Consider the following 26,889-nt stretch of genomic DNA (forward strand, 5'->3'; position numbering starts at 1 on the left):
TGGGGTGATTGTAGAGAGAAATTTGAAGTTGAATGGACATGCAAAGTTTGTGGAGACATAATCAGATAATTGTTGCAATATTGAGTACATTGAGCATAAGAGGTAAAAGGGCGTAGATCCTATTGTACAAAGCTTTGATCAGATTACGTCTGATCAAAGGATTTGAAGTGGGTGAAGTAACCTTGGAGAGGGTATAGAAGACTGATAACAAAAATGATATTAGGACTGGACAATGTTGATTATGAGAATAGACTGAGGGCATGCAGACTGCAGAGTTTGATGGATATATGACAAAGTGAGGGGGGGGGGGATATGCAGTGGAAAATTCTCCATGCTTGCTGCGCAAGCTCATTAATTGAGAAAGAAGTAATATATATTTGTTAATAAATGCATGCATTTATAAGCATTCCATTTAGGCTGTTATTTTTGTTGACAGAAGACGTCATAAGCTTTTGCGGCAATAATTCAGCTTTGCGTTGTGTATCAAAGGCCGATGCTTGCTCGTCTAGTCAAAGATACCTTGGCTTGCTTGGTTGTAGGCGCTTCCAAGTCCTTGCTGCGGTACTGTGATTTCATGCGTGCACATAACCATTTCCACTCCCTTCACATTGTCTTAAACACACTGCCATATGCAGTCAACGTAGCTCTAGCCAGTGAGCTTCAGCCAGCCTTTACAAGTATGTGTGTTGCTTGGGAAAATTAAGTTACAACCAATTTTTTTAATGATATTATTGACCAGTTCATAAAGAAGAACCTTAGGGTAGAATTTGTATTCAAGTAGCTAAATTGAAAAATATAGAATATCGTTTGTAAAATAAAAGTTGTATTTGTATAATTAAATGTACATAAATTTCTAAATACAGGTAACCCTCACATAACGCAGATGTTAGGTTTCACAAAAATGATGCCATGTTATATAAATCGCGTTATGTGAGAGTCAGATCACATAGAAAAAGTAGGGTTAGGTTCCAAAATCGTTTTTTTTTTCTTTTTTTTTTTTAAGATGATATAAACAATCATATACCTAACAAAAAAAAAATATATTTTTATTTAATTCAGGTAATTCACATAGTTAAGAAAACAAAAACTATGAAACAAATACATAGTATAAAATTATAAATTGTACGTAAACTTCATTGAACATAATACATGAATGTTTTAGGCAAAATAAAATAAAGTGTATATTTTAATCATCATCACTCTCTTCAAAACTAACATTTCGTAGATGTACTTTATTTACAAGGCCGGATGTCATCATCACTTGAAATCTCTTGGACATCATTTGTATAATTCTCATTGCATACTTCGGTTGATTTAGTTATCAAGAAGTCAGTAATAAGATCTTGCTTTAACACTATGCTGCAATTTTTTTTTATTAAGTTCATAATATGGAGCTAAACAAATCCAATTGTCTCGTGAATTTTCCGGAGCACTCCATTGGGAGATCATTATCCATAAAATAACTTTTTTTTTTTGCCATGTCCAATCCTTCTGATTTCTTTAAACTGAATTCTTTAACGAATTCTTCACAATCAGAATCTTTAGCAGAACTTTCCCTGCCATTTGGTTCGATGTCATCTATTAATTGTACCAGTTCCTCCTCATTTAAATCTATTTCTCCATCAATTAATTCACTAATTTCCATATCGCAAAAGCACTCTAAATGGCCATTACTATAAAAATATATATATATATATTTTTTTTTTTTTTAAAGCATTACATATTGTATGTAACTCACCAAAAAATAAAGTGCTCAGCTTGAGATTAACACACCTATGATTTTTAATGTGCTTTCCTGGCAGAAAACGAAGACAATTTCGACAATAAATATTTTATACGGTAAACAATTGACGTACGTGCGTTCTAAGGGGTATTTTCTCCTAATATAAATTCGCTACTTATAATTACATGTGCGATATGGGCAGACACAAATTTAATGAAGATAAAATTTGATTTTTAAGTTGCATGTTGAAAAATGTATGAAAAGATAAAGGGTTACTACAGTTCAGTTTGTAGAGAGTCTTATATTGAAACCATGTTGTATAAGTACTGTGTTCAACAAGGGCTACTACAATTTGTAGACTGTGTTATATCGAAACCTTGTTGTTTAAGTACCCCATTATATGAGGATTACCTGTATATAGTATATGGTCAGTAATTTGTTATTCTGCTAATCACACTTCAATCACACCTCTCACTCCCTGAATGATAACAAGAGCAAGTGTGAATTTCAAGACAAGTATTCGTCCCTGGGGATATGACTGATTTTTTAAGCTGTTGAAGGGTTATTGGATTAATTCTAGGGAGATTTTTCATCTGGTAGAACAAGAGGAGGGAACAAAGACTGTGTGTCATATGTGAACTTGCAAAAGGAAGTAGTGAATAAAAGAGTAAGTAGTAAATTTTTGCTTTCCATGCTCGTACAGAAGGTTTCTGTAAGCGTATGGAATGCATTACCTGAGAGGGTGGAAAGTGAGTGCAAATGGTGGAAGAGTTTGAATGATATGCAGTGGTGGCCTGTGAAGCTTTAAGGGGGGGGGATGCTGCCTACACAAAATAATTTTTTTTTAATTTTTTTTTTCCTAAATAGTAACCAATTTATTAATAAATAAATTGGTTACTATTTAGGGAAAAAAAAATTTTAAAAAAAATTATTTTGTGTAGGCAGCACCCCCACTTAAAGCTTCACGGGCCACCACTGATGGTATGATACTTTGTTTTGACTAGCATTGATCCTTTGAGATAAATTATGATTCTGTGGAGACATAATAATAAAAAAAATATTTCATCCAGTGTTATATCATTAGGTAGAGAAGAGAAGATCATTTAACTCCATTCAAAACATGAATCACAAGATATGTGTCATGTAGCATGTGCTTCCTAGCTTGTCTGAGTCACAACTGAGTTAACAGGAGAAATTGCTATTAGATTTTTAAGTAACTAAATAGATACTTAATCTTGAATTACAGAAAAAAAAAAAATAACACACACACACACATGAATAGTATATATGTATATAAAAATAAATTTAACTGACTAGAACCCGAGATAGTATAACAAAAACCTTTAATACATCACGACTAGTTTCATCGGTGCTCCGACTTCTTCAGGTGAGAAATAAAAAAACAAGCATATAAAAATAACAAGGTAAAAAACATGGACTTTCCAGCTAATAAAAAGCAGAATAGTAACAGTCATCTTTGAATAGGTGACTGCGTGCTACCGTGGGCATGAGTTGAATGTGAGCAACAGCTAATTTTAGAGCGCCAGTACTAGATTATTGCGCTATGGGAATCGGGCAAATTGTAGCTTAGATTGTTGTTCAAATGTGAAGGGTCAAGAACTATTTCTTTTGATTCGATGATTCTTCTTTCGAATTCATCCTTGCATATATATAAATTAGTAGTGCGTTCCCTGTCAACTTGATGTGGCTGTTCTTCAAGGTTAGAGTTTGCCGAGAAGAGAACATGACTGGAAAGGGCGCTCGCTCGTGTTCTACTGTAAGAAATGTCACGTCTATGTTCCTCAAGACGAAGTGAAACAGATTTATCTGTCTGGCCAAAATAAGGTCGACCACAGTCGCACAAAACTTTATAAACACCAGGAAAATGCATTGGTTGTGTTTTGGTTGACTCAGAAAAGAACGAAGTTTTGGCAGAGTAGTATAGACGGTCTTTATATTGAATTTCTTCAAAATCTTAGCTAGTTTTGGGGTAAGAGAGCTGATAAATGGTAACTGTATATGAGTGATAGGGTTGGAATCATCTTCTTGTCGAGGATGTTGGCGTGGTCTCAAACGTTTAGTGATGTTACGAGACGAATATCCATTATTTAAGAACGTGTTTTTCAGGAAGTTAAGCTCTGTTTGAAGGTCTTCTTCTGTGGAAGTGAGACATCTTGCTCGATGGGCGAGGGTGGAGATGATGCCCAGTTTCTGAGGTGGGAAGTGATGAGAAGAACCATGTAAATATCTATCAGTGTGGGTGGTTTTTCGAAAAATTGAAAATTTAAGACAGTCCGGTAATCTGTTGATCTTCAGATCCAAGAAGGGGAGAATGCCGTTAATCTCTGGTTCTAAAGTGAATTTAATGTTATGATGTTGGTTATTTAAATGGTTTAGAAAGTTTTGCAGTTCCTCTAAACTATGTCCCCAGATAAGGAAGACGTCATCAATGTAGCGTAACCACAGTTTAGGTTTCAAAGTAGCTGAGGAAATAGCTTTCTCTTCAAAATCTTCTAGAAAAATGTTAGCTAAGACTGGGATAGAGGGCTGCCCATAGCTAAACCGCTAGTTTGTTTGTATATTTTATCTTCATAGCAGAAACAGCCGGAATTGATGCAGTGAGTTAGAAGAGCAAACATTATTTTAGAAACCTTGTCCTTAAGAAGAGTCGGAACTTCATCTGTAGGTACATTCATAAACAGAGATACGATGTCAAAACTCGCCATTCTGTCAGAGTCTAAAAGATTCAAATTTTTTATTTTTGAGATGAAATCTTCAGAGTTTTTGATGGAGGAGGAGGAATTGCCAACTAAATGTTTGAAAGAAGCTGCAAGATATTTAGACAGATTGTATGTAGGTGAGTCAATCCCTTCTACAATAGGTCTTAAAGGAGTGTCAGCCCTATGGATCTTTGCAGCTTCTTTAAAACATTTAGTTGGCAAATCCTCCTCCTTCATCAAAAACTCTGAAGATTTCATCTCAAAAATAAAAAATTAGAATCTTTTAGACTCTGACAGAATGGTGAGTTTTGACATCGTATTTCTATTTACGAATGTACCTACAGATGAAGTTCTGACTCTTCTTAAGGACAAGGTTTCTAAAAAAAAATGTTTGTTCTTCTAACTCACTGCATCAATTCCCGCTATTTCTGCTACGAAGATAAAATATACAAACAGACTAGCGGTTTAGCTATGGGCAGCCCTCTATCCCCAGTCTTAGCTAACATTTTTCTAGAAGATTTTGAAGAGAAAGCTATTTCCTCAGCTAAACTGTGGTTACGCTACATTGTTGACGTCTTCCTTATCTGGGGACATAGTTTAGAGGAACTGCAAAACTTTCTAAACCATTTAAATAACCAACATCAGAACATTAAATTCACTTTAGAACTAGAGATTAACGGCATTCTCCCCTTCTTGGATTTGAAGATCAACAGATTATTTGACTGTCTTAAATTTTCAATTTTTCGAAAAACCACCCACACTGATAGATATTTATATGGTTCTTTTCATCACTTCCCACCTCAGAAACTGGGCATCATCTCCACCCTCGCCCATCGAGCAAGATGTCTCACTTCCACAGAAGAAGACCTAAAAACAGAGCTTAACTTCCTGAAAAACACGTTCTTAAATAATGGATATTCGTCTCGTAACATCACTAAACGTTCGAGACCACGCCAACATCCTCGACAAGAAGATGATTCCAATCCTATCACTCATATACAGTTACCATTTATCAGCTCTCTTACCCCAAAACTAGCTAAGATTTTGAAGAAATTCAACATAAAGACCATCTATACTACTCTGCCAAAACTTCGTTCTTTTCTGAGTCAACCAAAACACAACCAATGCATTTTCCTGGTGTTTATAAAGTTTTGTGCGACTGTGGTCGACCTTATTTTGGCCAGACAGATAAATCTGTTTCACTTCGTCTTGAGGAACATAGACGTGACATTTCTTACAGTAGAACACGAGCGAGCGCCCTTTCCAGTCATGTTCTCTTCTCGGCAAACTCTAACCTTGAAGAACAGCCACATCAAGTTGACAGGGAACGCACTACTAATTTATATATATGCAAGGATGAATTCGAAAGAAGAATCATGGAATCAAAAGAAATAGTTCTTGACCCTTCACATTTGAACAACAATCTAAGCTACAATTTGCCTGATTCCCATAGCGCAGTAATCCAGTACTGGCGCTCTAAAATTAGCTGTCGCACACATTCAACTCATGCCAACGGTAGCACGTTGTCACCTATTCAAAGATGACTGTTACTATTCTGCTTTTTATTAAGCTGGAAAGTCCATGTTTTTTACCTTGTTATTTTTATATGCTTGTTTTTTATTTCTCACCTGAAGAAGTCGGAGCACCGATGAAACTAGTCGTAATGTATTAAAGGTTTTTGTTATACTTTCTCGGGTTCTAGTCAGTTAAATTATTTTTATAAATGTATACATCCCGAGTAAATCCTAATTTCAATAATGTGTGTGTACATGAATAGTATGTATATATATGTATGTATAATATGAATAATTCATGGCAAAAATTCAATTACTTCCCAGAACTTTGAAACTGGCATGCATTCAGAGCAGTTAAGATTCAGACAGTGTTGTCAATTTTCACATTTCAAGAACGAACAATTAAATTTGAATCTGCTGGAAAGAAGAATCATAGTTTGGTTCTAAAAAAAAAAAAAACTTTGTCAGTTGCAATGTAAGTAAGGACTGATTTCGAGGACTTTAAAAATGTAGTTATCATGGTCTTGGATTCTGATCTTAACAGAATGGCCAGTCTGTCCAAAATGAAAGTCATCATGAATGTTTCAGAGATGGCTGTTATGGAGAGAGGTGATAATTTATTCTTGGTAGATGATAGAAAAGAATACTGCTTCTGAGCTGGTTTGGAGGTGGCACATCCACTATTTGTTCACGTGTTCCTTTAAGATAGGTATAGAAATTTTTTTTACATCAAATTATAATCTGGCTGAAAGATGTTAACTGTAGATAATTTTCTAGGTAGTGGTTTTATTATAACCATTAGCCAAAGTGATTTTCATTTCATTTAATTCTTCCAATAGAAGGGAATGATAAGAGCAGATTTCATGAGTTCTTTGTACATGACACTTGATAATACCTGTTTTCTGTGATATATGATGTTATGAAGATGGATGAATGTATCTGCCAGTACTCCTTGTAGAAGTATGGATTATTAAAGTATCCAGAAGAGATATTTTAATAATGCTACTGACATTAGACACAGAATTATTTTAAACTAAGATTCTTCATTTCAGTAGATTTAAATTTGATCGTCTGTTCCTTCAAAATTGTGAAATGGCTGCATATCTCCTATCCCAGTATTATTAACATAAGTTAAACAAACAATAATGTTCCCAACACGGACCCTTGCAGCACACTGTTAGTGATCTTCTCTTTTGCTCTTCTCTTTTGCGATACCACTTCCCCATACACAACCTGCTCACTGTCTCTTATCTAGTAAGTTCCATTCCAATTTAGTTAATAGTTGTTGCGTAGCAGTCAGTCCAAGACCTTTTGAAAAAATTCACCTATACCAGTGTATGTAGTACTTAAGGAGATTGCTACAACAACTATTAACTAAATTATTCATTCATTATTATTCATAACTATTAAGTAAATTATTCAATATTCATTCAGGAAGTCATTTTACCTCTTCATCCAATTGTTGACTGTATAGATTCTCTGACATATTGTATAGCAAAATTTCTGGTATATTTATTAAAAGCTCATATTGGTAATTCCCACTCTTTCATAAACAAATTACACCAATTTTTTGGATAAAGTGAAAATAGTTTCTATATCTCCTAACGATTTAATGGTAAGTTTCAATATTGAATCACTTTTCACTAACGTACCTCTAGAAGATGCACTTAGTTTGCTCTCACAAGACTAGATATAGTGAAATTATTCAACTTTGTGTTCGTGCTGGTTATTCTCAAAACAAATCTACAGGCGAGTTGAAGGGTCCACCATGGGAAGTCCACTCTCTCTCTCTCTCTCTCTCTCTCCTGTTCTCGCCAACTTCTATTTTGGACATTTAGACAGCATCCTTCTCTCATCCATACGTCCTCAGCCTTTATTTTGAATATATTTATATAGATGACGTTAATTGCAATCTGGCTTCATAACAAACATACATTACCTGCCTTTCTAACAAGCATAAACAATCTGCATCCACAAATCTCTTACTACTTTACCCATTATCAGGTGAACTAATTACTTCCATTTATTGAATGCTCACCTTTACTGGACACCACATTCAACAACAGTTGGCTCTGCTCTCAGAAGATTGGAATTATTAAAATTTTATTAATGTGCTCACATCATTTGTTCTAAGCTGCAACAAGTATAGCAAGAACTTTTAAGCATCAAACAATATATGAAACCTAATGGCTTCCCATACTGAACCACACAATGGCTTTTAGATTACTATATTCCTAGCTCACATAATGAGGAAACATCATGTAGAGTCCTATCCCATATATTTCTGGCATCTCAGAACCAATTTCTAGGTTTAAGAAATACAATCTAGTGGCTATGTTTATTCCACTCAACAAACTATCATCATGGTTCCTATCTTCTAAAGATATGTGTTCTGTCTTGCTCTTCCTGGTGTCTACCAAGTTTCTTGTGACTGTTGCCTGTTGTATTTTGGACAAACTGGATGTTCAGTGGGAAAAAAAGGAATACAAAAATGCCATTCTTATATCAACAGGAAATCCCAGAAATCGGGCTTTGCAAAACATGGAACAGATACAGACCACAGTATGATATTGTTGCTATAAATTCAAACATTTAAAGAAAGTGCTGAAGCTCTACCCCATTGTCCAACCTTGGATCAGAATTGACTACCTTTCAATATTAAAGATGGGAATATCTTATTTTAATTTCATATAATTAAAGTTTTAATTAATAATATAATAGCTCCTCGGTTATGTCTTTGCTTTGTGTAATTTCTAACATCACGCAGCTCTCACTGTTTCAGATCATTCCATTGTGGTGTTCTACTTTGTATTAAACTGTTTCCCACTGATGATGATAACCTATGATTTTCAGGCTGAAATATAGTCTTTGAATAAATATTATTCACTCATTTCCTTGTGTTTTCATGTGAATTGAAGAAATGGATACAAAGTTTAAGCTGATTTGATACGTTTCATCCATGTGATGAAATATATCAAGCATATTTTGGTTAAATAATCCTGTCTATATTTCAGTTAGGTATGGGATAGCATTTAGGATTAATTTTTTATATTTTGGCCAGTTACTGAAGCAAGTTGATTTTCTTTACAGAATAATTGCTGTAATAAAGTATTATTTCATTTTAAATGAAATCACTGTATTATTGAAAGCTTCATCCCTTTTTATTTTCTCTCCTCTTCCTCCTCGAGCAGGAAGCAATCAACATCTTACATCAGGATTTGAAGGTACAACAAGCTCATTTTCCGAAACTGCTACTGCCTTTTACTTTGGTCTCTGGGCTTATGATGGCTGGTGTGTATATTTTGAAACCATTTAATTAGTAATCATTTAAATATAAAGTTATGTGAAAGGTTTTAGAAATTGATTGAGTAAAATGAGCAAATGTTATATTAATTATCAGCCTTCCAACAGGTTTTATAAATCCATCTAGGGTGGCTGCATGAGTTGCCCAAATTCATATTTATCTCTGATGTACACATAACTACAACCAAATAAGTTCAGAGCTGATTTTATGTTTGTGAAGGGGAAACTAGAGTATCCAGAGGAATGCCAACCACATAGTTTGACAGTGTAGCAGTGTTATGGAGCAGGAAAAAAATAAACAGAGTGCACAAAATAGTTTAATTGTGACAGTGGCAAAATTGATATGCATACATTGAAATTCTCTACCTGCATATAGGTTAGACTAGAAATGCCTATGTACCCTGAAATATCAATATATTCACTCATTGCTTATTTCTTTTCTCCTTCATCATTCATTTGATTTTGCTTATTTTTCATTTTTTCTACATGAATGTTTATACACAAATACAACAATACTAAAAAGTTTAACATTGCTAATTTACTTTCTCTCTGCTTGGAAAGAAATCAATGGACACCATAGTGTGAGGAACAAACAGCCGTGGTGCCCACCTTAATAAGATGTAGAATCTACTTTTGCTGCGATGACTGCAGCAATCCTACGTGGCATACTTTCCACAAGCGTATCGTAGCAATCAATGAGAATTTTGGACCATTCTTCCTGTAAGCATATAATGAAGTCCTGGACTGTTGTGGAGTGGATATCCATTGACCTCACCGAATACTCCAGTTCATCCCACAGATGTTCAGTAAGGTTAAGATCAGGACTTTGTGGAGGCCAGTCAAGTGTGGTAATGTTCATGTCCACAGACCATGCAATTACAGCAGCATTATGTTCTGTAGAAATGCGACAAAATTGAAAGCATTGTATTGTCCAGAATGTTCATATACCGCTTGGAGTTTGTGGCATCACAAAGCTGTCTGAGGCCAAACCAGGAAAAACAGGACCAATCACCTCTGAATTTTATAGTTGGAGTTACGTGCTCCGATAAGAGATATTCACTCCCAGATCTGTCGATCCTCTCATGAGAGGGGTGTAGCATGATTCATCACTCCATAACACATCTTGGAAAGCTGTTCTAAAGAACAAAGGTAAATGTAATGGAAGATGAGGATAATAAATTGATGTTAACCAGCACTTAACTGTGTTAACTGTATTCTTAGAGTTATGGGAGGGGGAGCGAAGAATGATGGTGGCCAGTTCTAGTTCATAGAACTACTCATGTAAGAGACTAGGAACTGAATGTCTATGAGAAAGTAATTCTGTGAGAAACAGAGGGTTTATATCAATTGATCAGATTGTCATTTTTATACTGTCAATCATTCTTAAAGAGCTTTTTGGTGCAATTCCAAATGTTTGAGTATTATTCCTATGTTTGGCATCATTTGGGATTTGTACATGTGAGAAGCAGAGCATACTTAATTTTTTTGAAGGTTGTTTATGACAGAGATGTTTGTTGATAGGAAAGTCTAGAAAGTTGCCAAAAGAAGAAAAATCTGATTAAGTTTGATTTTGTTTATTATCAGTGATGAGAAGTAATATGGGATCTTTCTAATAATTTAAATAAATTATTTATTTAAATAATTTATTTAAATTATTTTTTAATAATTTAAATATCCAGATACTCCAATAAGTAGTAATTTTCATCGATTTATAGGTGTAGTCCTGCTTGCTGCCAAGAAAAGTATTCCTAGAGGTATTAGACATAATTATATACATGGTTGGAGCAAAGAATGTGAAATATTTTATAATGAATATCAGATAAACAATGACCCAAAAACAGCAGACGAACTCCTAGAAAACTTGGATATATCGCGAAGGAAAAAATGGGTAAATACAGTTGAAGGTATAGACTTTACTCATTCCAGCCATAAAGCTTTGAGCCTTCTTAGGAAACCAGGTGGTAGTGCTCCTTTGATTAAAGAACAACCAAGAATCGCCCCAGATCAACTAGCTATACATATTGTTAATATATCACGTATCCCAAACAATAAAAAGCATACAAGATATATAAAGATAAAATTAAAAGAATTTAGCAAGTCTTCACCTATAACTTCAAATTTTGCACACCCTTTTACGCAGCAAGAAGTTGAAGCAGCCTTAAAGGAATGAAAGCCTGGTAAGGCTCCTGGTTTTGATAACATTCATCCAGAATTTTTGATTAATCTGGGAAGAAATTCAAGATTATGGTTAACAAAGTTCTATACTGATATTCTTACAACTGGTAAACTTCCCACTATTTTTAAAAAAGCAAAAGTACTTTCAATTTTAAAGCCTGGTAAGCCTAATCATAAACCAGAACGTTACCAACCTATTACTCTCCTCAGTTGTTGTTATAAACTCTTTGAAAGACTTATTTATAATAGAATAAGCTCCACAATTTTTAAAAATGTCCCAATAGAACAAGCTGGCTTCAGACCAAATCGTGGGTGTTGTGACCAGGTTCTCTCTTTGGTAACTCGCATAGAAGCTGGTTTTCAAAAAGGTTTAAAAACATCAGCAGCATTTGATTTGTCAACAGCCTTCAACACCGTTTGGAGATAAGGCTGTCTATATAAATTATATAAAATTATCCCATGTAAAACAATAGTCCATATTATTAACAATATGCTAAGAAATAGAAGATTTATAGTGATTATAGGTAATAAAACTAGCAGCAAAAGGAAGTTAAATAATGGACTGCCACAGGGATCTGTTTTATCTCCATTATTATTCAATCTGTATATATCTGATCTTCCCGTCACTTCGGCAAGGAAATTATGCCGACGATATAGCAATAACTACACAGCATAAATGCATAAGTCGTACAGAAGAAATTCTAAAAGCTGACTTAACTATTCTGGATGAATATTTTAAAAGATGGACACTCTGTTTAAATAGGAGCAAAACGGGAATATCTTGTTTTCATCTAAATAATAACTTGGCAAATGTGAAACTAAAAATTGAATTGAACAACACTATACTTCCATATAATACATTCCCTAAGTACTTGGGAGTCACACTTGCCCGTTCTCTCACTTTCCGGCAACATCTTTCAAACTTGGCATATAAACTAAGGACACGTAATAATATCCTACAGAGACTCTGGCACTACCTGGGGTTCTAAAGCCTCTACTCTTCGGACAACAGCCCTTGCTTTGGTATTCTCAAGTGCTGAATATTGTGCTCCTGTGTGGCTAAATAGCCCTCTCACAAGATAAGAGATGAGAGCATAGAAGGATAGAAAGCTCTTATCAGGATCACTGGGTGCAGAAGTAGTTCTGAAAAGGAATCAGACTTATTATTTTGAGCAGGATGAGAATTTCTTTCATTAGCCTTTTCAAAATCAGATTTGGATTTGTTGATTGATTTTTTTTTATTTTTATTTTTTTATTTATTTATTTTTTTTTTTATACATCGGTCACTGGCAGTTTTGATCTCAGGCTACTTGATATGCTGATGTTTTTTTATTTCCTTGAAGAACAAAGGTTTGGATAGTGGTCAGGGATTTAAATGGGTGATGAAGGACTTCATTCTGGTTAGAATTATTTCTGTTTATTCATTATTAGCAGGATTTTGGATTAGGAGAATGGATATGATAATCATACCACATGGAGGTCATGTTTTGCATTATTGTAATGTCAAAGGACAGGAAATTGGCTGAGTTAAGGATGTTCCATATAAAGGAAACTTGGGTCAAGTTACCTGTCTCAATTAACATGAGGTGCAGCGCATTTTGAAGAAAACCTGGTTAAGGAAAGGACAAGAGTAATAGATTATCTTTGGGATTGTGCTAAATCAGATAATCATTATACAAGTTATAATCAATCCTCTACCCATATTAAGGTTGTGTGTGTGTGCACGCGCGCACTTGTGAATTTCTGTTGCTGCAATTGAAAAATCATAATTGCAACAAAATATTATGACATGCCCAATTCCAACTGATTAGTTCACAACTTTGTCAGTTTCAGAATGGATTTTACAGAAATGTGTTGTCCCTCTGTTTTTGCATTTAAAAGCAAAAAAAAAAAAATTTGCAAAAAAACAATATTGGGTCCATCCCATTATTAGTTAGAGGATGCTAAGGCAGTTTTATAAAATTCATCCCAATTTAAGAAGTCGCCCTAAGAAATTTTTCCAGTACTATAGAATGAGTATTAAAAGCTTTAATGAATTATCATACTTCAAATAGTAGAACCTAGAATAACAAGATGTGATAATTCTATCCAAGACTAATAATTTTATCCAGTTGCTTATAACATTCATACAAACTTCTCTCCACAATTTTTAAGATTCCAATCACTGCATTCTTTCAATTTATTATAAGAACAAGCTCCTTTCTTTCATGGTTATACAGTGATCAGCATTTATTATTAAAAATTATGTAAACAACTACTGTGTTATAGTAAAACTTCAGTTTAGCATAAACCAAAATCACTCGATCGTTTGACCTTCATATCAAGGTGTCATCATATTTTTTTTTTTTCACCAGAGGTCAGGCCAGTAGGTTTAATGGTTGACCAAATTACGGTAACTTTAGCATACCCTGTAGATTGTAATTATATATATGTATATACTCCAGATGATGACCTTAATATGAAGGTTGAAACGTTAAGTGATTATTGTAGTTTACATTAAACTGAAGTTTTACTCTAACATGGTAGTTGTTTCCATAATTTTTAATAATAATAGCAGGCTGTTTTTCTAATCCTAATATTTATTTTTCTGTATCCAAAACACTGTTTGATGGTGTGTCATTGCTAGATTCTTTGTCAGACATGATTTAAACAAATCAAAGGTTCAACACTACACCAAGAACTGTAATTGAATAGTCACATAGCTTAACTGTAATTTGTTAGTTTTTGGTTTAAAGGATAATTGTGTTTTACATATTAATATATGCTGTGATATTAAGATAATACTAAATTTAAGGAAGGTTTGGAGTATATGTGGATGTCTAAGACATATATAAGAGAAAGGATTTGTATTTTGGGGACAGTTTGAATCGGTATAGGAGTATGCATCTTGAGAGATTACTGTTGAGTGAAGAGGTAAATGTGTTTAATGATTAGGATGGACGGTAGAAGGGATAGATATGAATGGAGATTACAGCTTGAAAAAAGATGATTACAGATCAGAGTCAGAGCAGTAGAAGAATCAAGAATCAAAGATTGTACCGGCATTGAATTTTATAGAATATTGAAATGAAATAAGCAGGATGAAATATTTAGTAGATCTTTGCTATAGACCTTGAGATGTAGAAAGGAATGATAGTGGATTGTTTAGGCAAATTAGTTTTGTGTGTCAATTAGGTGATCGTTATGATGGATTTCAATTATAGCAGATCAGACTGAAAAGAGAAATTTACATGAGAATAACAACATGAGTAGGAGGGTGATAAGTATTAGAAGTAGGCTGTGGAAGCCTACTTCTAATACGCATTCTAATACATAATGCATTGTTAACCACCTTACCAGCCATTATGGATCAAATACACATTCTCATACGCTTCTTATCTATCATATATTTCAATGTAATATCAATGCGTATTACAATTTTAATATGTACTTCACATCCATGATAACCTTGACATCTATAGACATCTTGCTGGTAGCGTGGTTAAGAGAGTAATAATTATTATTATTCCAGACCTCCATGGAGTCATAAGACTTGTCATGGAGCCACTTCTCACCCTCCTACTCACCACTTCCTTTTGCAACTTTCAGAAATGGCCTCTTATCCTTGCTCCTTCCTATCGTTCTAGTAGATAAAAAAAAAATCTCTCCTTTGTCAATCCTCTAAATACCTCTCAACAGTGTAAATGTCTCAATCATGTTCCCTCTCTCTTCATCTTCTATCTGACAAATTCTATAGTTTGCATGCCTTTAATCTATCCTTATAATTAACATTGTAAATTCCTCATATCATTCTGGTTATTTCCTTCTGAATCCTCTCCAAGAGAGGATTCAGAAGACTTATCCTCTTCAAATTCCAGTGACCATATCTGGGCACAATAATTCACATGTGTCCTGACCAGGACTTTATACAATGGAATCACCATCTACTGGTCAAAGTCCTTCTTAGTATTGCAGCAATACTCTGGGCTGTGTTCACCATCTTTGCAATATGTGCTTTAAACTTCAAATTCTTATCTATTATCACCCTAAGATCCCTTGCCTCATCTACTTCCTCTAGTATAGAATCTGCAACCTCCCATCAGTGGATTCCTAATTTCAAGATTTTAAGTTGTATTAAACTGATATTCCCATTCATTTATTCATCTCTCCAACTTATTTAAATCCTCCTGAAGTGTTGCCACATTGGCGCTATTATTAATAACTCTTCCAGGCTTCACATTATCTGCAAATAACTGAATATCCTCCTGTAATCCAGTGATAATATCATCAACATAAAGGTTAAAACAGCAAAGATCCCAGTATTGATCCTTGTAGAATACCACTTGTAACCTTCCTCTTCCTTGATGCTCCCCCCCCCCCCCACACACACATATCACAACTCTAATATTTGTCAGACAGCCAATTTCCAATCCAGTTCACCAACATATTATCTAACCTCATGTTTTGCAGCTTGAATATCAACTTGTCGTGTCACCCTATCAAATGCTTTTGTAGAAAAAAAAATAAATATGGTGATATATTCCTTCCACTTGTCAACTGTTCTTGCCACTTTCTTATAAAAGGCAAGCAAATTGCTGAAACAGGAACACCTTTTAATAAATCCATGCTGAACTTCACAGATAATATGCCCATCATCTATCTGGTTTTGTATACAGTTACTTACTGATTTCTCCTAAATCTTAAGAACTTCCATCCATCTGATCTGAGAGGAAGTGTTCACTTGTTTGCTGATGATGCAAAGTTGGGTAGAGCAATTGTGAGTGCACAGGATGTCAAAATTTTGCAGGATGATTTGGATAGTTTGGAGGACTGGGCTAGGGAAAATGGATGTCAATTTAATGTGGCAAAGTGTAAAGTTATGCATTTTGGGGTGAAAAGATTAGCAGCAGTATATCACATTGGTGGAACCGTACTCCAGGAGATTGAGGCCAGGGATTTGGGAGTGTTGGCGGATAGGGAGTTGAAGTTTAGGGGGCACATTGCAAAAGTGGCTAAATCAGCTCATCAAATCACTTGGCTTCTGAAAAATACTTGAATAAGCAGAGATAAACAAGTTATTGTTCCTCTGTATCGAGCCTTGATAAGACCCCATCTGGACTACTGTGCCCAGATATGGGTGCCAAGGTTTCTTCTTGATGGGGAGGAGGTGGAGAAGATCCACAGACGAGTGACCAAGATGATAGCAGGTCTGTGGAATGAACCTTATGAGAACAGGTTGAAGATTTGTGGGTTTCAAAAATTGGTCGATAGGTGGAAAAGGGGTGATATGATTGAGACATTCAAATTACTGAAGGGTTTCTATAAGATTAATCCAGAAGATATTTTTGAGAATAGAACTGGTGGTGGGAGGACTAGGGGGCCATACATGGAAGCTGGGCAAGAATGTGGTTAGCAGGTTAGAGCTAGGTTTTTTACTTGGAGAGTGGTGAATGAGTGGAATAAGCTGCCAGAGTCTGTTGTGGGTGCTATGACCGTGAATGAGTTCAAGGCGAAGTATGATAGATACTGTGTGAATGTCGAATAGTTGTTCTTGACATGATGTTAGGGCCTCCCTCGATGAACCTGTCGACTCCTTGGAGTAGCCCAGAATAATAATAATAATCCATCTATTCATTAGACATCAATTGGTCACTCAGATGCTTGTTGATGTGCCACATCAATCCTTGCAAGGTAGTCCTGTAATATGCTTTTCTGGAGGCTTCAACTCTCTGAAGATTGGTTACTCCAGACACACCATCCATCCATCACACACTGACACTCTACTCTTTCCTCTTTTTCCAGGAACATTGCCTTCTATTACTGTTTTGCGAAATCATCCTTTCAATGTGTCCAAAGTATTTCAGTTTTCTTCTGTAAATATCCTTAAGGAGATTTAAATTTCTACTAACCCTTTATACCCATCCATTTGTCTACCTTTCAGTATTGATATATATCCTCAACAGCTTTCTGTAAACACCACATTTCAAAAACAGTTATCTTTTTCTTATCAGACTTCTTTAGGTTCCAAGTCTCACATCCACAAGTTGCTGTTGAAAAAACAACTGCATCCAAAATCCCCAAATTTGTTCCTGTGGAGATATATCCATCCTTCAGATTTTAGACAAGTGTCTGACTGTTATTATTATTATTATTATTATTATTATTATTCAGGCCTCCATGGAGTCAAAAGTCTCATCGTGGGAGGTCCTTCCTGAGAAACACAGTCCATGAAGACTCATCGAGGGGGAGGCCCCCCCCTAAGAAACACAATCTATCATACCACTCCTTAAACTCATTGACCGTTCTCACTCTCACCACTCCATCAGGCAATGCATTCCGTGGTTCAACCACCCTCCATGCAAAGAAACCACTCCTCACCCTCTTGCAAACAGTTTCCTTTCGTAACTTCCAGGGATGGCCTCTTGTCATCACTCCTTCCCAATGTTCAAACAAGCAAAAGAACTCCCTAGTGTCAACCCTGTAACCACCTCTCAACAGTTCAAAAGTCTCAATCATATCACCTCTCCTCCTATCCACCAAACTCTGCAGTCCGCATTCCCTCAGCTGATCCTCATAACTATCATAGTATAGTCCTGAAACCATCTTTGTTATCTGCCTTTGTACCCTTTCCACAGTTAATTTATCCCCTTCAAATCCTGTGGACCAAATCTGAGAACAATAGTCTAAGTGTGATCTGATCAGAGACTTATACAACGGAATGATAACCCTTTTATCTCTGCAGGTCAGTGTCCTTCTCATAATTGCAGCAATCCTCTGTGTTACCTTCACCACCTTTTGCAATATGTCCCCTAAATTTCAGGTTTCTATCAATCATCAACCCCACATCTCTTGTCTCCCCTACTTCCTCCAGTATAACTCCTCCCATAGGGTATGCAGCATCCCATCGATGTTTCCCAAACCTCAAGACCTTACATTTTGCTGCATACACCGATACTCCCCCATTCATTTGCCCATCTATCTAGCTTATTCAAATTCTCTTGCAGGGCTGCCGCATCTGCACTATTACTAGTAATCCTTCCCAGCTTTGCATCATTTGCAAATAACTGAATATCCCCTTGCAATCTACTGACAATTGCATTGGTATAAACAATATAGGTCCCAGTACTGGTCCCTGTGGGACCCCACTTGTAACCCTCTGCCTCCTTGAAACTGCCCCACCATACACAACTCTCTGATATCTATCAGACAGCCAATCCTGAATCCAGTTGACCAATCTGACATCCAGACCCATGTGCTGCAACTTAAATATCAGCTTATCATGTGGCACCCATGTCAACTGCTTTCGCTAAGTCTAAGAAAATGGCAGTATATTCCTTTCTCTCATCTAATGTTCTTGTAACTTTATTATAAAAGGCTAGCATATTTCTAAAATAAGAGCAACCCTTCACTTTTAGCCATTCCTAATCTTATTCTGAACAGCAATTCTTCACATTAATAATGGATCCCAGGTACTGAACTTGCTGACTTTCTCAGTTCTTTCTCAATTAACCCCTCAACCTGCCATGACGTCTATAGATGTCAAGCTAAATCTGGACACTATTCCATAATACACGTTGAATAAAATGGATAAGAAGTTCAGTTGGGTCTCACTATTTCATCCACTTTGGCTAGTAGGAAGGTTAAAGGACACTTATTTTTCATGAGCTTCCCTGTCCGTATTTCCTTTGAGAACCATAATCTTTGTCTTGCTAGGATTGAGCTGAAGTCCTCTGTTCTTACTGATTTCCTTAACTATCTCAAGAATTTGTTCTAGTTCTTCCTGTGTTATTACAAAGGAGTACTGTAGCATCAGCATACCTCAGGCTACTGATCAATCTACCACCTATCCTGATTCCTGTGTTAAGCTCATCCAGTGCTGCACTCATGATGTCCTCAGCATAGATATTAAACAGGTGAGAAGAAAGTAAGCATCCTTGCATAATTCCCTTTCCAACCTGAAGCCAATCAGTTAATCCAGTACCTGTTCTTACTGTGGCTTCTTGCTCATTGTGCAAGTTAGCTATCAACCTGATAGGGTGTTAAGGAAAACCCATTAATTTCATTGCTTCCCACAGTTTCACATACTTAACACAACACACAGTCAATATAGCCACATAAGAGATAAAAATCAATCTATAGCTTGATGCCTACATTCCACCACTGCCACTCTTATTCAATAGCACTATCTGATCCTCCTTCCACTCACTCAGCACTTTTCCAGTATTTAACCCACTCAATGGAGATGTTAGCTCCTTAACACGTTCTCTTAAAACACACAATGAAATCTCATCTGGTCCCACTGCCTTATTGATTTCTGAAGTACTTAGTATTTGAAGCACATTCTCTTCATGCACTTCTAATCCTTCAACCCTTCCCATCACTCCAGGAACAAAAGCTGCTTTTCCAGGATGAAATGTTTCAATAAAATGATCATTAAGCAACTTTTCATCATCTACACTTGATCACTTTTCCATATAATCAGGTCATTTATCCACAGTCATTTCTCCTCCTACTGGCCACATAATGAAAGCATTCCTTCATTCCTTGTATTTCATTTCAGTCTTCTTTACTACACTAGTCACTTTACTGGCTCAAGTCTTATATTCCTCATACAATTGCTCTCCACATCTCCACTTTTTTCCAGAATCTTTTTCATCAGCAGTTCCTGTTTGATTTCATTGGTCATCTACTTTACAACAAATCGTTATCTTTTTCACTTGAGAAATACAATTTGTCGTTGCTGCTAATAAACATTTCTTCAGTAGCCCCATGTACTGCTATTCTTCTCTTATTATCTCTTCCCTGCAATTCTTCCTTCCATGAAACTGTTCTAACTGATTTCTAAGACTATTATAACCACCTGCTTTATAATTCCACATAAGAGCCCTTTTCCTCTATATATCTGCATGTCTGTTCATCCTCTGCTTGTGAGCATGTATATCAGAGGTGTTTTGAAAGCAAGTGTAAAAAGTATCGGAAAGTAGTAAGAAGTATGATAGCAGTGAATCACGTGATGAAAGGCAAGTAAACGTGGGTGTGCATGTTGGTAGAGTTGTTGGCAAGTAATTGGAAGTGAACAAGAGAGTATGCACGCAGTAGTAGTAGTAATAGGAAGAATGAAACTGTAGGAAATGAAGAGAATAACCAGATAAGAGAACTTATATGCTTCCATGATAAAAGGAGAGTTTGAGGAGAACACGATGAAATTGTGTTTCCCTGGGACTGGCAAAGCATCTAAGGATGTAGAGCAGAAAAGTGAAAGAGATGATTATCTTGACTGTACTGATGATCTAGCAGATGACAAATGCAGTATGCAAGAATATATGAAAGTGTTGCAGGTCAGTAAGAGGGAGACATAAAACCTGTGAATGAATCAGTGCATGAATTGTGCAAGAGAAATAGTGTAGAGTTTGTGAATGTGTGGAGTGAATTTGATGGCCAGAAAGACATCAGGCAGATTGTTTGCATTTGAATGGATTCAAAGTTAATTGTCTTGAAAAAGTATTTTACTGTGAAAGTTCAGAAGTGCAGAGTAAGGGAAACTAGAATGGTAGGGAGAAGATTCAGGTAAGTTTCAGTATATCTTCTCAGGTTCTTAACATTAGTTGAATAATTAACACAAGGTGCAGTGGAGGTTTTTGGATGAAAGGGTATTGTAGTTTATATATATTAATACCAGAAGCATTCAGAATAAGGATGAGGAGTTTTTTTGTTTTGTTACAACTTGGCAAATTGTTATTGGCATCAGCGAGACTTCATTGGTGGAGGATGATATAGGAATAGAATTCAAAGAGTACAGTATTTTTCAGAGAAAACAGAGGCTACACAGTCTCAAATGAACTAATGTAGGCCATGGGGAGGGTAATAAATAAGGTAGAATGTAGATGGCATCATTGTGCATATGAGCACAATTACTTGTGCTCATATGCACAATGTAATAATTATAGTGACTTGAACTATGGGGACATAGACTGGAAGGAGGAATAGGCACATAGAGGGAAAGAAATTAAATTTATGATGCTACTAAGAGGTAACTGAGAAAACATATAATGGAGGGGAAACAAGATTTGAAAGTGGATCTGGTCATGGCATCGGAGAACTTAGTAGTAACCAATGTTACTACTAACTAAAAAGGCATGTGGTCTTGACTTGGGAGATTGCAAGACATGCAGAAGTTTCTCTTAAGAAACAGATATGTGGAATTACAAAGCAGGTGATTATGACAAACTGAATCAAACTAAAGTAGTACCATGGCATAAGAATTCTGATAAGTGTTAGTAGTGCTTGGGAGATGGTTAAGAGGTGTTTGAAAAAAAAGCATCAGACTGCATACCATAGTGGGGAAGACAAATAAGGTAGGAGTTAAATGGGTGAATAGCACAATTAAGCAAGAGTTGTAGAAAAAAGTTGTGGAGGGAAAGGTGATCAACAAAGAAAAAGTGATATCAGCAAGCCCATGTGAAGTACAAGGTAGAGACAGTAAATACATGGTAAGGAGGAAGATCAAAGCTAATTTTGAGAGGAAGCCAGCCAACGAGGCCATAAGAAATTCCAAAAATTTCTTTTGCTGTGTGGTGAGTAGAAGGAAGAATGACTTCAACAAGTGCTGATGCCAGGGAGATAGTAGGAGCAAACCAAACAGTTGAGTTACTGAATGATCTTTTGCAAGTGCATACCATCCAGGTGGAGATATTTCAGTGCCAGATGTGACATTCACAGATGGGGACAATAGACAAATCTATTGAAGATGCTTAGGATGTTATTATTACTCAGGCCCTTCATGCAGTTACAAGACTCATTGTGGCAGGCACATGTTGGGCAACACAGTCCATCATAACACCTTAAATGCATTCTTTCGGGCAATGCATCGAAATGGTCCTCTGTGCAAAAAAAAGCCACTTATTCTCTTCCTCAACATTTCTGTTCATAATTCCAGGTTGGCCCTTTTTTTTCCCCTTGCTCCTTCCCCTTATATTGCCATTCAAAATATCCTCTCAGTGTCTATCATATCACCTCTTTGTCTTCTGTCCAATCTCTACTGTCCACATCCATCTTCATAACAAACATCATACAGTTCTGATATAATTTTTGTTATCTGCCTCTGAACACTCTCCAAGGTTAATTTTTCCCTTACATTAATCTCTCTAAATCACCCAACATTTCTTGCCCCCCTCCCCAATAAAGTTATTCAGCTTTGGTGAATTCCAAATTTCATGGCCTAACATTTAGTTGTATTGAACTAATATCTGCATTAATTTGCTCATCTGTTCAGCTTATTTCCTTCTGAAGTACTACCACTTTGGCATTCTTACTAATAACCTTTCACAGCTTTGTCATCTGCAAATAACAGAACTGTTGCCTGCAATCCACTGACAATGTCACTGATATAATAGTTCCACCTCACCGGCCATTATGGATCAAATACGCATCCTCATATTATTATTATTATTCAGGCCTCCATGGAGTCAAAAGACTCATCGTGGGAGGTCCTTCCTAAGAAACACAAAGTCTACCAAGACCCATCGAGGGGAGGTCCCCCCCCCTGAGAAACACAAAGTCTATCATACCACTCCTTAAAGTCATTGACCATTCTCACTCTCTGTATTCCATGGTTCAACCACCCTCCATGCAAAGAAACCACTCCTCACCCTCTTGCAAACAGTTTCCTTTCGTAACTTCTAGGGATGGTCTCTTGTCATCACTCCTTCCTGCTGTCCAACCAAGCGAAAGAACTCCCCAGTGTCAATCCTGTAACCACCTCTCAATAGTTTAAAAGTCTCAATCATATCACCTCTCCTCCTTCTATCCACCAAACTCTGCAGTCCACATTCCCTCAGCTGATCTTCATAACTATCATAGTACAGTCCTGAAACCATCTTTGTTATCTTCCTTTGTACCCTTTCCACAGTTAATTTATCCCCTTCAAATCCTGTGGACCAAATCTGAGAACAATAGTCTAAGTGTGATCTGATCAGAGACTTATACAACGGAATGATAACCCTTTTATCTCTGCAGGTCAGTGTCCTTCTCATAATTGCAGCAATCCTCTGTGTTACCTTCACCACCTTTGCAATATGTCTCCTAAATTTCAGGTTTCTATCAATCATCAACCCCAGATCTCTTGTCTCCCCTACTTCCACCAGTATAACTCCTCCCATAGGGTATGCAGCATCCCATCGATGTTTCCCAAACCTCAAGACCTTACATTTTGCTGCATACACCGATACTCCCCCATTCATTTGCCCATCTATCTAGCTTATTCAAATCTTCTTGCAGGGCTACCACATCTGTACTATTACTAATAATCATTCCCAGCTTCGCATCATCTGCAAACAACTGAATATTCCCTTGCAATCCACTGACAATGTCTATTGATATAAAGGTTAAACAATATAGGTCCTAGTACTTAGCCATTTGGGACCCCACTTGTAACCCTCTGCCTCCTTGAAACTGTCCCACCATACACAACTCTCTGATACCTATCGGACAGCCACTCCTGAATTCAGTTGACCAATCTGACACCCAGACCCATGTGCTGCAACTTAAATATCAGCTTATCATGTGGCACCCTGTCAAATGCTTTTGCTAAGTCTAAGAAAATGGCAGTATATGCCTCTTGTAACTTTATTATAAAAGGCTAGCATATTGCTAAAACAAGAGCACTCCTTCACAAATCCATGTTGACTCTCATGGATAACACCACCCTCATCTGCCCAATGCTGTGTACGGTCTGACACTGCATTCTCCAAGATCTTAACAATTACTGTTGACACGCAAACTGGCCTATAATTTGATACTTCCAGTCTGCTACCACCCTATGCAATGGCACTATCTTACCTTCCTTCCATTCCATGGGCATCTTTCCTGTAGCCAGACTTTCATTGAAAAGCTAGGTCAAATGCACTGTCAATTCCCTAGCACATTCTCTCAAAACTCATGATGAAATACCATCCAGTCCCACAGCTTTACTAACATCTAGAGTACTCAGTATTTGAAACGCGCTCTCCTCCTGTACCTCTAAACCTTGAACCTGCCCTATCGCTCTAGTATTAAAATTGACTCCTGCAGAATGAAATACTCCAATAAAGTGTTCATTGAACAATTCCACTATGTCCTCTGCATCAGTCACTCTATTCCTATTTTTATTCTGCAATATCATTCTTCCACAGTCATTTCTCCTTCTTCTGGCCACATAGCTAAAAAATTCCCTAGGATTTTCTTTGGATCTTAGAGCCAATCTCCTCTCATATTCCAGTTTCGCCTTCCTTACCATACTGATCACCCTTCTGGCCTGTGTCTCATATTCTTCGTGCATCTTCTCTTCACCTGTCTCCTTATATCTCTTCCATAGCCTCTTTTTCACATGCAATTCCTGCTTAATATTGTTTGTCATCCACTTTACTCCAAATTTTCTCCTCTTCTTCACTCGTGGTATACAACTTACCATTGCTGCTAACAAATATTCTTTCACAATTTCCCACACACTAATGATATCCTGGCCTTCCAATTCCTCCCTCCATGAAACTTCCCCAAGTTGACGTCTTAGACTATTATAATCACCTGCCTTATAATTCCACATACGTTCCCATCTCTTTGATACTCCTGCATGTTTATTCATTTTCCAAGTCAAAACCATATGGTCACTCTCTCCAACTGGTGGGAGAGATGTCATCTCAGTTATTATCAACTCTTCTGATGCTATAACCAAATCCAAAACTCTTGAACCTCTTGTTCTTCTCTATTACATGTTGCCTAAGACATTTGTCCCTGAAGAATTCTAGAAATTCCATTCCCTTATTGCTACATGCATCTTGCTCTCCCCAATTTATACTACTGTAGTTAAAATCTCTCATAATAATCATTCTTCTTGCACTTGCCAAGCTCAACTGTCTAAACATCTGGTATTACAATTTTTAATATGCACTTTGCATCCATGATAACCTTGACGTCTATAGACATCTTGGCTGGCAGCACTGTTAAACAGTAGATATCACTCCTTGTAACCTTCTGCTTGCTTGTACACGACTCGCTGATATCCATCAAACAGCCAGTCTCCAACCCTGTTCACTAATCTGGTATCTAAATCCATATGTTGTAACTTAAATAACAGCTTATCATGAGACATATACTGCTATTTCCTTCATAAACTGTTAATGAGGGAAATGGCAGTACAGCAATCCCTCAATTAATGCATCTCTGATTAGTGTGATCAATTAGTGCATTTTTTTTCTATACCCAAATGCAATTAATGCATCTCTAAAATTCGATTAGTGTGCCTATATACATCTTAAAAATAAATGTTACAGATTTTAAAAATTTTTCTGTCTATATATTTTTTTATGGCTAACTATTTTAAAAAATCACTTACTAGGATAAAATAATTTAGTTACTGCATTTTTGGAAATTATAGAGACAACTACCGTGTTTGAATAAAAACTTTAGTTTAATATTACTAAAATTTACAATTCGACGTTTAGACCTTTGTCAAGGTCATCTTCTGGAGCATACAAATATACACAAGAAACAGTCGATTCTACAATCAGACTGGTTCGTTAAAGACACTGACCAACCGCTACCACAATTGTTGGCCTGACCTCTGGTGAAAGAAAAAAAAAAATTGTAATAATAATAATAAAAAAAAATTATACATCAACGCTAGAGTCCTATTATTTGTGTTGTCTACTATATACATATATTAACATTATTCCAGCCAGTTGGAGTGGAATGGTTTCTAATACTAATGGATTGGCTAGAGTCCTGACTTATGTTGCATCTTTCATATTAGGTTGGCTGAATGTGTGCCATCCAGATCCTTGGAATTTTCATACCATCTCTTTATTGTTGATATTTGGGTAGTTTATCAGGATTTTGCAGGATTCTTTAAATTTTCTTTCGTACCATGTTTTTGTGCGGTGTAAGGAGCAGGTGCTTTTCCAGTTGATTTGGTGTAAGGTGTTAAGTGCATGGTCTGAGAGGCCTGCTTCACCATAATAGTTATATTTAATGGTGAAACAGGACGGACAATCCCTATACGCAAGAAAGAACATATTAGATGCATTAAATATAACCATTATGGTGAAGCAGGGCTCTCAGACCACACACTTAACACCTTACACCAAATCAACTGGAAAAGCACCTGCTCCTTACACCGCACAAAAACATGGTACGAAAGAAAATTTAAAGAATCCTGCGAAATCCTGATAAACCACCCAAATATCAACAATAAAGAGGGTATGAAAATTCCAAGGATCTGGATGGCACACATTCAGCCAACCTAATATGAAAGATTCAACATAAGTCAGGACTCTAGCCAATCCGCTAGTATTAGAAACCATTCCACTCCAACTGGCTGGAATGATGTTAATATATGTATATAGTAGACAACACAAATAATAGGACTCTAGCATTGATGTATAATTTTTTTTATTATTATTATTATTTTTTTTTTTCTTTCACCAGAGGTCAGGCCAACAAT

At 36.3% G+C, this 26,889-nt stretch overlaps 1 protein-coding gene across 7 annotated transcripts in view; it reads left to right on the plus strand.

Annotated features, from left to right (window-relative positions):
* The window catches only part of LOC150096631 (b(0,+)-type amino acid transporter 1-like), a 347,057-nt gene that overhangs the window by 177,097 nt on the left and 143,071 nt on the right, over window positions 1–26,889 (plus strand). For all 7 annotated transcript variants that reach the window (XM_090408724.1, XM_090408727.1, XM_090408729.1 and 4 more), the window contains one exon: window positions 9,149–9,248. In XM_090408724.1, the coding sequence (XP_090264850.1) occupies window positions 9,149–9,248 (100 nt within the window). The remainder of the gene's footprint in view (window positions 1–9,148; window positions 9,249–26,889) is intronic.

Source organism: Typopeltis vanoorti, chromosome 18 (genome assembly GCF_054136105.1).
Source record: "Typopeltis vanoorti isolate ZY-2024b chromosome 18, IOZ_Tvanoo_1.0, whole genome shotgun sequence".
Taxonomy (NCBI): Eukaryota; Metazoa; Arthropoda; class Arachnida; order Uropygi; family Thelyphonidae; genus Typopeltis; species Typopeltis vanoorti.